The sequence below is a fragment of the Komagataella phaffii genome, chromosome 3 (genome assembly GCF_000027005.1).
Source record: "Komagataella phaffii GS115 chromosome 3, complete sequence".
Lineage (NCBI taxonomy): Eukaryota > Fungi > Ascomycota > Pichiomycetes > Pichiales > Pichiaceae > Komagataella > Komagataella phaffii.
Genome location: NC_012965.1, coordinates 1548325 through 1559808, shown reverse-complemented (window position 1 = coordinate 1559808; position 11484 = coordinate 1548325). Strand labels below are relative to the sequence as shown.

General features: G+C 42.9%; 7 protein-coding genes across 7 annotated transcripts; 4 read left to right on the top strand and 3 right to left on the bottom strand.

The window, feature by feature from the left end:
* Nucleotides 1-231: 231 nt before the first annotated feature.
* On the top strand, nt 232-1095 carry PAS_chr3_0809 (Hypothetical protein; the record flags this gene model as incomplete). The annotated part of the gene is made up of 1 exon (XM_002492996.1): nt 232-1095. One exon carries the CDS (start codon nt 232-234, stop codon nt 1093-1095), a length of 864 nt encoding a protein of 287 aa, XP_002493041.1.
* Nucleotides 1096-1375: 280 nt separating this feature from the next.
* On the bottom strand, nt 1376-2824 carry PAS_chr3_0808 (Hypothetical protein; the record flags this gene model as incomplete). Its single annotated transcript, XM_002492995.1, has 1 exon — nt 1376-2824. The coding sequence occupies one exon, from the start codon at nt 2822-2824 to the stop codon at nt 1376-1378; it is 1449 nt and encodes a 482-aa protein (XP_002493040.1).
* Nucleotides 2825-3253: 429 nt separating this feature from the next.
* PAS_chr3_0807 (Mitochondrial intermembrane space cysteine motif protein) lies at nt 3254-3703 on the top strand (the record flags this gene model as incomplete). Its single annotated transcript, XM_002492994.1, has 1 exon — nt 3254-3703. The coding sequence occupies one exon, from the start codon at nt 3254-3256 to the stop codon at nt 3701-3703; it is 450 nt and encodes a 149-aa protein (XP_002493039.1).
* A 78-nt stretch (nt 3704-3781) lies between these two features.
* On the bottom strand, nt 3782-4873 carry PAS_chr3_0806 (Hypothetical protein; the record flags this gene model as incomplete). Its single annotated transcript, XM_002492993.1, has 1 exon — nt 3782-4873. One exon carries the CDS (start codon nt 4871-4873, stop codon nt 3782-3784), a length of 1092 nt encoding a protein of 363 aa, XP_002493038.1.
* A 386-nt stretch (nt 4874-5259) lies between these two features.
* On the top strand, nt 5260-8088 carry PAS_chr3_0805 (Hypothetical protein; the record flags this gene model as incomplete). The annotated part of the gene is made up of 1 exon (XM_002492992.1): nt 5260-8088. One exon carries the CDS (start codon nt 5260-5262, stop codon nt 8086-8088), a length of 2829 nt encoding a protein of 942 aa, XP_002493037.1.
* A 400-nt stretch (nt 8089-8488) lies between these two features.
* Nucleotides 8489-9592, top strand: PAS_chr3_0804 (uncharacterized protein; the record flags this gene model as incomplete). The annotated part of the gene is made up of 1 exon (XM_002492991.1): nt 8489-9592. One exon carries the CDS (start codon nt 8489-8491, stop codon nt 9590-9592), a length of 1104 nt encoding a protein of 367 aa, XP_002493036.1.
* On the bottom strand, nt 9589-11247 carry PAS_chr3_0803 (Vacuolar aminopeptidase; the record flags this gene model as incomplete). Its single annotated transcript, XM_002492990.1, has 1 exon — nt 9589-11247. One exon carries the CDS (start codon nt 11245-11247, stop codon nt 9589-9591), a length of 1659 nt encoding a protein of 552 aa, XP_002493035.1.
* Between the last annotated feature and the right edge of the window lie 237 nt (nt 11248-11484).

Below are 11484 nucleotides of genomic sequence, written 5' to 3'. Positions count from 1 at the left end.
CCTGTTGGCGTCGAACTTGACATTTCTGATGAATGTTGCCTCCTTATCTCAGGTGATAACTGTGAAGTGGCTGTAAGTTGATAGATAAGCACAATTCATCGTACTCCCATCTCCCTGCTGCAGGACATTGCTCACGTAATCTTCCTTTCCGTACACAACTGACCTGACCAACACGGACACTCTCAACCAAATGCATTCTAGAGTGCCGGGTTATTATTGTTCAAGGCTCCCATGATCAAGCTGCTAGAGATTCTCGACTTTAACACCCATACTCGTCCCCGATTGGTAGGCTGGCTGATTCATTATACTCACAGCCAAGATCTTTATTACATAATCAATGCACCGATCTCTTGCCTCTTTGAGGCAGTAACATGTAAACATACATCTCTTCTTTTGCTACATTCTTTCACTGCTACTAAACCCCACACCCAAATGAGTTTAAGGTCTGCTACTGTCCGTGCTACTGGCTTATCTCATTCCTTCAGAAGATATGTCCACCAAACCCGCAAAACCCCTACCAATCTGCTGGATAAAGGCCCCCAGAAATATGGGCTAATGAATCTACAGAGCCTCAAGCAAGAATGCAGAAGAAAGGGCATCAAAGTGAGTGGAAGAAAGATCGATCTGATTGGCAGACTTGTGAACCACGATACTACCGCCTTCGGTGCTCATGGAATCTCATCTACTGCCACGAGCTCCGCAAAAGGTGATGGTTCATCTATTGAGTTCTTTAAATTTCCCAAGCCAGAGGACGACCCAGAACCAAGTATTTCCGTTAAAGTGCCTTCGCTATCGAGCGAAGCTTCAGAAAACACAGACGCAGTAGTAAAGAAGTTGCCCGATGAATCGCCAGAGACTTATATTGATACAAATAAAGACAACATTGTCAGCGTCGGTGCCCAAAGCAATGCTGAGGTGACACAACATGGAATGAAGATTGGCCATTTTTTTGAATGGAAATCACCATCCTCAGACTCAGCCTATAAAGATGAACCATTTCAACCTTCGAAAGAACGTCTGAGTGAGCGTGATAAAGTTGTTCTGGCGTCTGTACTGGGATTATCCTTGGTATGGTGGTTTCTGCCAATATTCTAAATGGCCTCCATGGCTTTCTCTGGAACAAGTATAGAGAAGAAGAGTTCCCAAGTAGTGAGGTTTTCCAGAGTGTACCCTGTTGTTTGATGCAACTAGCGAGAACTGGCTCTGACGTACGCACTACATTTGGTTGTAGCCTCTACTCTGTTTTCTTCCTGTTTTCTGTATAGTATCTATTTTCCGTTTTATCGTATCTTATTTTATTTTGGTTTCAAATATTGTTATATTATAAATAAATAATGCCTCCTCAGCAAGCAAACTACTCCAAAATGCTCTGTGTCTATCGGTCAACCTCACCAAACACCAAATCCATGGTACCAATAATGGCAACGGCGTCTGGCAGAAAGTGACCACGGGCAATGTGGTCAAATGCTCCCAAATGTGCAAATCCAGGTGCTCTAATCTTACATCTGTAAGGTCTCTCAGAACCATCGGAGACCACGTAAACAGCCATCTCTCCCTTTGGAGCCTCAATGGCTGTGTAGGTTTCTCCAGCGGGAACAGCGTATCCCTTAGTGTATAGCAAGAAGTGATGAATTAAGGCCTCCATATCTTCCTTCATGAGAGCTCTTGGGGGAGGAGCTACCTTAAAATCTTCAACTTTAACAGGTCCAGGGGGCATCTGGTTACAGCACTGTTCAATGATTCTCAAAGACTGTCTAAACTCAGTCATACGGATCAAATATCTGTCGTAACAATCACCCTTAGTTCCGACTGCAATGTCGAAATCCACTTTGTCATATGCATCGTAAGGTTGAGATTTTCTTATATCAAATGGTACACCTGAGCCCCTCAACATGACTCCAGACAGACCATAGTTAAGGGCATCCTCGGCGGTCACTTCACCAATTCCAATAGTTCTTTGCTTCCAAATTCTTGAATCAGTCAGCAATTCTTCTGTTTCATCCAACCTATCACCAAACTGTGTGGCCCACATGTAAATGTCGTCCAACAGTCCTGCAGGTAAATCCTGCGACACTCCTCCTGGTCTAACGTAAGCACTGTGTAAACGAGCTCCGGACACACGCTCGTAAAATTCCATCAACTTTTCTCTCTCTTCGAAACCCCACAAGAATGGAGTAAGGGCACCCACATCCATCGCATGCGAAAGCACAGACATCAAATGGTTCAAAACACGGGTGATCTCTCCGAAAAGTGTACGGATATATTGTCCTCTCTCTGGTACTTCCAAGTTGAGTAACTTCTCCACAGCAAGAGAGAAAACCTGTTCATTGGTCATCATGGACACATAGTCCAGACGATCAAAGTATGGTAATGCTTGCATGTAGGTCTTGGATTCAATCAATTTTTCCGTACCACGATGCAACAAACCAACATGAGGATCGGACCTTAGAATCTCTTCACCGTGCAATTCCAGAATCAATCTCAGCACACCGTGGGCAGCTGGATGTTGAGGACCGAAATTCAGGGTAAAATGACGAATCTTAGTCCTTTTGACAGGATATTCAGGATGATCCTCGTTCTGTAAGTTCCAAGACTCCCATTCATGGGCATCCTTTGCAAACTCCTCGTACTTGCCGAGGGAAGATTCAATGCCGTCAACCTGTACTGGAAAGAAGTCATTCTTCTTGGTTTTTACGTCGTAGAAATCATTGTTGTCCTTCGTTTGAGCGGCACGGGCAATGCTGGAGTTCGACAGAAATCGTGATCCAACGCGGGCTCTTGCAAGAGACTTCCAACCTCTTTTTGCGTGTAGTCTGGCAAACATGATCTAGGCCGTTTGTAGGGTGTTGATGGAGGACCTTTTTTCTCATTACAACTGGTGAGATTCAATTGGGTAGTTTGTAGGGGCCGGGCTCGTAACTCTACAAGATGCTGTTAGATAGAAAGGATGTGCAGACTAGATGCTATGAAATAGTCGCGCGAATTTACGAGAAACGATAATGTCGGCCTGGATGGATGAAAAATCGGATGGGCGGCGCCTTCAAATAGAAAAATTCGCGAAAGAGTCTTTACCCCAGACACGTTTCCTCCCCCCCCCCCCACTGGGTTTATCCCGTCTGGAAAGACAAAGAAGTAAATTTTCAAGATCGGAATCGCCGGGTAAGTGACCACGACTAAATTTCCACCTCTATATAAAGAAACTATCTACCCTTCTCGCCACTAAATCTACACTAAATTCATATAACACTCAAAGATGGCTCGTTCTTCCGCTAGACGTCCCGCTCCAAGACCAGCTCCAAGAGCTGCTCCTCAACAGGCCAGACATGCATCCACTGCCCCAGCTGTTCAACACCAGGCTCCTCCAGTAACCCACGCTCAACCTCAACAGCCAGGTATGTTCGCCCAGATGGCTTCTACCGCTGCTGGTGTAGCTGTAGGTTCTACCGTCGGTCATACCATTGGTGCCGGGATAACCGGATTGTTTGGTGGATCGTCCTCTGCTCCAGTTGAGCAACAGCAACAACTTCCAGCTGAACAACAATACGCATCATCCGCCCAAGTCAACCAAGAGGCAGCCCGTGCCTGTGACGCTGATGCTCGTAACTTCACCAGATGTTTGGACGACAACAACGGAAACTTCCAGATCTGCGACTACTACCTTCAGCAGCTCAAAGCTTGTCAGGAGGCTGCCAGACAGTATTAGAGAAAAAAGTAGGTACGAAGTGGTTACTCTAGATATTTATTACCTCCTGTGTATAGACTAATTAATCAAAATGTTTTTCTATGATTGGTTTATGAGGTCATCTAACAAGACACTGGGAGGACGTCGTTTCTTCTTGGAAGGATCTCTTTTTGAGCTACCATTGGAAGAAATGTTGGGAGTAACGCTTTGCCTGGAGGTGTTTCCTGGCAGCATCGATGAATAAGATCCGGCATTGCTGTCAAAGTCAGTAAATGAGTCAAATTCATTGTTAGAGTAGGGCTGTACCAGTTCGCCCACTGGAGAGATATAGCACGATGCTCTGGTGGTTCCAATTTTATTTATTGAATTCTTGTAAGATCTACCCTGTTGTGCAACCATGTCGTTGAGATCCACCAAGGAAGATCTGGAATTGAGCAGATTGGCAGAGTAAATTGAATGGTTTTCTCTCGTCGTGGCATCGTTTGCCAGTTTATTCAGGGACAACGTAGAATGATTTCCAAAAATAGTGCTCATGTCGTCATCTGAATCGCCAGAATTGAACTTTCCTTTATTGAAAATGTAGTTTGTATTAAGTTGTTCCATTAAGTTTCCTGTGTCAGTATTTTTCTTTGAGGTGTAGTAGTTGTAAAGTCTATGCAAGTAGTAGAGAAAAAGAACTCCAACAAGGGCAGAGCCAACGGCTATGAAGACTGTGCCATTCAAAGCTGTCTCTCTATGTATAAAGGGATCAGCCGAGGTCGGCACTGTGGGAGTGAACGTGACTGAATATGATGAAGTGGTTTTTGTGATTAAAGTTGACATTTGAGGCATGGCGGTTGAGTTTGTAGTGGTGCTAAGTCTTCCAGGTCCCTTGGTGGAGGACTGTGATGAAGATGAGTCTGTCTCGGAATCAGAACCGGAAGTAATGGTTGAACTGGAACTTGCTTTAGAGGTGGAAGATGCAGTTGACAAACTGGGTCTGTTGGAACTAGTACTAGAACTCGTCGTACTTTCTGTATCTTCGTCGTCATCATCTTCGACTGAAGTGGTTTCTGTGTCTTTATCCTCAGTTGTGGTACTGGTTCTCTCACTCTGTGATGAGGAACTCGCACTAGAAGTTGTGCTAGTTACACTAGCACTTCTTGTTGAGGACGTCATGCTGGCCTCAGAACTTGACGTTGAAGCTGACATTTCGGGGTTGATGAGCTGTTTCTTTTCAAGCCTTTGCGGATTGTGAAGTATTTATTTGACTGCTTAGTTAATTCATGTATGACACGGTCTTCAGTTATGAAGGGATGACATGATACGAGACGCGTTTTTTCGGAAAAACCACGAGGGACGATGTAAACATTACTTCCCGACTTCTTAATCGGGGACCCGCAGTGCATATCGAACCTTTTGCCTATTGTATCCACCCTCCACTGAAGAAAATGCTTGACTATTGTTGGACAATCCCTTATACAGCAGAGTTTCCACCCTTTGGCCATGCCAAAGCACTTTTGGTAGGTGAAAAGAGAACACCCTAACACCTCCGCTAGTGAACCATTATGTTGTAAGTGAAGCCAACACCACCATCCATGGATGGCAGTCTGCTTTTGACTTCCATTGCTCATAACAACGTTAGGTACATCTGCTATGATTGGAAGTTGATACCTGTGGATGATCATGGTGTCGCCTTGGTCGAACACGAAAAAGACTTGCGTCTGTTTCCTTTGACTCAGCACGGGCGTAACTACGTAGTGGTTGATGAACAGACCACTGTTAAATTAGCGTCCTTCGATGATTTGTTCGGTAGAATTACAAATTCTGCTAGTCTTCCTCTTAAATTTATAAAAAATGGTCGCTCTTTGTTTTTGGATGATGGCTACTCGTTGTCAATCTATGAAGTTTCAAAAGATGAATCTTCTATAACCAGAGTTTCGAAGATTGAATTCCCCGAAAACTATCGTTGGTCGTTGATAAGGGAGCACTATGTGATCATTGGTGATGAGAAAGCCGTTCTTTCCAGCCCTGCATTCAAATCCAAAGTGACTATCAGTAATAAGCTGCTAAACGTGGTTACATTAATCCAGAATAGAAAGTACTTACTAGTCTACAAAGAAAAATACAGCATACTCACAACGATAGGCAGTATAGATCTGTGGAAGCTAGTAGAAGAGTATCCAGTGTCTTTGCCTTTAAAAAATGCTATCGTTTCACCAGTGATGAATAAATTGTATCTGGTAAATGAGAACAACCATATATTCTCCATCAACACGAAGAACAATAATAGGAAAAAGAATAAACAATTCCGTTTGCATTATCATTTAACCCTTCCATTTTTTGTTGCCTCTTCCATTGCTTTGGATGATCGTATTCTTTTGGTTTCTACAGAGGATTTTGGTGTCCTAAGAGTGGACACTGGAAACTCAAAGCCAACATTTGAACAGTTTCTCTCTCCAAAGGTACCTATCCAAGATTTGGCATTCATGCATTCCAGTTCAAGGGAATTGACCACCAGAGAAGGTTTTGTTGACTGGCCGGTAACTTGCCATAGAATTGTTCGGCCTTCTAACTTGTCTCTTCATATATCCCCATTCTTGATCACACAGAGTAACCTGGTTGCTTCCTTGGTTTCCATATTAGATATTCCAAGAGCAGAATACACGTCGTTCAAAGTTTTAGACTTTGACAACGTGTTTGACTATTGGGTTTCTGATAGAAATACCCTGGTTGTCAGGCATTTTGATCTAACCATTTCCTTATATTCAAGGAACCCAGAATCCAAAATCCCGATGTTGAAGAAATCAGAAACCTTTTTTCAAGTTCCCATTGATAAAATTAACTTAAAGGATGTTCTCAGTGTTAAGGATAACTGTATCCTGTACAACGACAAGTGTATTCAGGTTTCCGCTGGCAGAGTTGAAACTTTTTACGTCTCCACGCCCTTGGATTCGTTTGATATTATACCGAATTACGGCATTGTATATTGTGCCAACGGCAGACTTGAATTTCTGTCGTTCCAGTCTAATGCAATTGATTTTATCCAAGCTGGGAGTTATTATTCCATCAAGGCTCTTAAAGAATCTGAACACCTTCATATACTATTCACAGACGGTGCTCAACTATATTACCGTAACATCTCTTCACGGCATTTCTCAAACAGTGTTTCCAGTATCAAGCTACCAGGTATTCTAGAACTAGAATTTAGACAGCCCGAAGTATTCTGCTGTTTGACCTCTGATGGAGGTTTCCATGATATTATTTTTAATGAAGTGGACTCCAATCTATATATAAAGAGACAGAGGATAATTGGTGGTGCATCTTTCTCTCGAACTCACCATAAGAGTAATGAGCTTATACATTTCTGGGGAAGTCCCACCGTAAGTCATGGGCTGCAGCACTGTGAATATACAGGGTTCACGTCTTTTTCCCTGCCGATTGAGTGTCAGAAGCCCTTAATGGTTTTTGAAAATTCGTTGCTTTATGGTAATAGCCAGGGGTTCTTTCTGCTTCAGCTACCAGTGCTCTCACCTGAAAAGTACAGGATCATGAATGTTAACAAGCAGTTCTTTTCCGGATTTCTTCGCTGGACATTCCCCCTTTTGCATACTGAGAATGGTTTTTTATTTGCTGCCATATCTCTCAAACCGGTTCATGATTTTCGAATGGAAGCCACTTTGATGCTACTAAATCAGGAATTGGATATTATCTACCAAGAGTCCTACCCTTTCACCTTTAGCAATGTCACAGTTCTAGATGAGCTTTCAAACTTGTCCAAGTTTTCTCACACAGTCAATAATCTGCATGAATCATTTATAGTTGCCTATAGCAGACCTGGCGAGGATGTATTACTGGTATTGTATACTCTTAGAAAGAACTCTGAGGGGTTCTACTTGGCCAACGAAAACATTACCTTGGACTCTATCAAATATGTCAAAGACATTTCGGTTTTTGACAATCAAATAATATGCTCAGGAACTGGTTCAAAAATTGTGGAATTTAGGCATGACGGTTCTTGGGCCTTGGAAGCTGGTCGTTTACTTTCTTCTGACCCGGATCTTCGACAGACAATAATCTTGGGTGATAAATCTCTTCTTCAACTCACTAATTCAGGCTTCTACGCAGATGGCGATCTGAATTGGGAAGAACAGATAGGACAAATTGATAAGATCGATAGAGTTATACTCTTGAGAAAAGATGTGTATTGTTTTGCCAGCTTGACAGGTGGAAAAGTATACATTGTTGAGATAAAACAAGATTTTGAACTTACATTGATCAACCAGCAGAATTTCGCAAGCCCGATCACTTGCATTTATTATGACATTGTATCCTGTAAAATATTCGTTGCAATTGATCGGGCCAGGTTGTTTTCAATGGTTGGTGAAAAGTTCAATTTAAGTCATATTGGAGGGATTCCATTCTAAATACCTAATAACAAGATCCATTGCTGATTTGGTTATGAAGTCTGTATCCATGCCTGGCCTGCAGTCACGATATTAGTTCTATGCTTACTGAAGATGAACTAGGGGAACGAGGAAAGGAATACTGTATTCAATTCTCGTCCACTCAATCTATCAACTAAGATTGAAAGTACTACGATGACTACCCAGTTCCTGCACAATTTTCGAAGTAGAAGCTTTTGCAAAGTCCAATCGCTTTCAACTACAATAAATATCTATTTTAATTATAATTTGATCGGTTCAAAGCCCCTAAGTCAAACTTGATCTATAAAAGTAGTGTCCCGTCACATAATACATACTAGACCATACATACCAAGTGAACTACCATACTCATCTGTATCATTCGAATTATTCTGGCAGAATCATGTTCATGCGGAGGGTATCTATAATAAAGCCGCAGAATCCATTCAGATGTCGTAGTACAGGTTTCTCCAGATTATTTGCGGATAGTGTCAAGGCCCGCATAACCCCAGTTAAACACAATATGAACTTGAATAGGCTGAGCTTGAACACCCTTTTGGATGCCAACCATACAAAGGCATTGGACGACAAATTAATGGGTCACAAGATTCTTCCTTGCTCCACAATCACAGTTTCCGAAGCTTTTGACCTTAAAGAGTTATTTCGGAACCTGAATAGCCGGAAATTTCAGTGCTCATTGATCGTGCCCGATGAGATGATCCACGTCAAGTATGAGAGGAATCCGGAAGCTACAGGAACAAATGATAGTCAATTCCATGATATCTTGTTCCTCCACACAGGTACGGTAGTTGCATGGGGTCTTACCGAGAAACAGGTGGAGTCTAGTATTCTTCCCCTGGCTGAATCGTCCATTGTGACAAAATATGAGCCAGAGAGCGAAGACATGGATTACATCGAAATAGAACCTCAAACTTCAGATAGAAATTCGGGCTCTTACATGGCTGGTGATGTCATGGTGATTTCGGGATCTCACTATAATGATAGACTGCTTGACAAGATTGCATTTGCCTATGGACTGGCCAGATCCACCAGAACAGCGGTCATCGAATCGTCTTTGGAACGACACATCCAGATGACGAAAAAAACCACAGAGAACCTTTCAACTGGAATCAAACTGGGCGTAGATGCTAAGGAGGTGTTGAAATCAACTGGTCGTTTGTTACTGCTCCGAGGAAAGTTGAACCTGTACTCGGAGCTGATTGAAACCCCTGATCTCTACTGGTCAGAGCCTCATCTTGAGAAGATTTATAAAGATATCTCTAAAACATTGGATGTCAATCCCAGAATCAGCATTTTGAATAGAAAGCTAGACTATGCAACCGAGGAATCTAAATCATTACTGGCCACATTGAACGAGGAGAAGAGTGTTAGATTGGAATGGATTATTATCTACTTGATCATGATTGAAGTATGTTTTGAAATTTTCCATTTTTATGAAAGATATGTGGATTATAAAACCAAATCAACGTCGACAGAGCATGTTTAAAACTCTTCAATGCCGTCGACAACTTTTCTCCAATTTTTAAAGAACCCTTGGAAAAACTTGACAGCGAGGCCAACATCTTTGTATCCCACGGTAGCACGAATACTGTGCATGGACAATTGGGGAATTCCAAGATCAATGGTTCTAGCGCCAGTACTACTGGAAATACTGGGTCCAATGGTCCCTCCAGACCTTGAATCGTTCCGAATCTGGAAGTACTGCACTTTATCATCATTGAGTTTAGCCAGCTGCTCAACAACGACCTTGCCTAACAAATCTGTGGCCATATGGCCATTCGAATCCAGCGCAAGTGCAATCCCTGTGTTTGGCAGTGGCTTGTGGTGCTCCAAGTACACTTCGGTGAAATTGGGATTTAACAAATGTGTGACATCTGCAGAAAGAATCACTGAATTTGCATATAGTCTTTGCAGAGTCCCTGGCTCTGAAATTTTCAATGCAGCGATTGCTCTGGAAATGGTCGACTCAAGTAGACCACCCTTGGCTCCCTGTCTGGAGAGAGATCCGATCTCCTCGTTGTCATAAAGGGCAACAAGATTGAAAGAGTCGTCTGTGACAAAGGATTCGGGATCCTTGTGACGTCTGATAAGCGCTTGTAGAGCAGAGTAAGAACAAATACGATCATCCACTCTTGGGGCGTAAATGAACTCATTGGAAAGACCGCCCCTAGTACCTTTTTGGACATCGAATATGTCCAAATCGAAATCAATCAAGGAGGACACTGGCACTCCTGCTAGCTTAGATATGTAGCGGAGTAGTTTTAAAGAATGCTTACCAATCAAAGGAGACTTTTGTTCATCCTCAGTGGGTTTCTCCTCGTCGTTTCCGTCAGAAAATCCTACAACGGGAACTGCTTGGGTTTCCTTGTTGAATGGACCGTTGGAGGGAGTACCAAAATGAGGGGCCAAAGTTGGAATATGAGCAACAGGATGAGGTGTACTGTTAACCAAAGTGGTGGAAAGCTTGCCGGAAGATTCATTTTTGTAAATTACTCTTCCACCAATACCCAAATCTCTATCCCACCAGACGTCAGACAAAGCACCAGCATAGGGGGAAACTCCCAACAACTCGTAGCCATCAACCTTACTCTTATTGGAGACTGGCTTCAGCTTAGTTGTGAGAGCATCGATGTGACTTCCGATAGCTCCTACTCCCTTGGCTGGGGACCAGAAACTACCAATTGTGAAGGCAGCTAAAGAGGTTCCATTCCGGATTGTGAAATACGCTCCCGTCTTTTCAGGGTCGAATAATTTGGACCAGTCAGCTGCTTCAGGAAGATATTCGAATCCGCTTTTCTTCAACAATTCCGCCACAGATTGCACCAAATGGTAGGTGGTGGGGTTCTTGTAGGTAAACTCGATGTAGTCATTTGCAAAATCGTCAAAATACTTCTCCTTTTCGTTGACATCAGTTGCCAGATTGGAATTGTCTAAGTTGACTTCAGATGGAACTCTCTCGGGGACATCTGGAGATGTGTGAGGAGAGAGCACTTCTGGGGTTGATAATCCAGATAGGACTGAGAGGTCAGAAATGTCATGATAAATGCGCTGTGCTTGACCCACAATTTCACCAAGACTTCCTGATTTTTGCAATTTCAACAAGTTCTCCAGCAACGTGGCTAACTCCTTGGTATCTGTCATATTTTATCTTTTCAAGAACCAAGGAAGAAACTGTGTATTAGGCCCTGATGAGATATATGGGGTATTTATATGGAAAAATGGCTGGGGAAGGCGTTAGCGGAGCCTCCCCCTAGATGATTGCGCATTTACGGTGTGGAACCTTCCCATCGTTCCCACTGGCGCCTGAAACCCAGAAAGGTAACTTACCCTCGAAATCTGTACATTAAACGTGACACATATGGCACGATTGGGAAACCA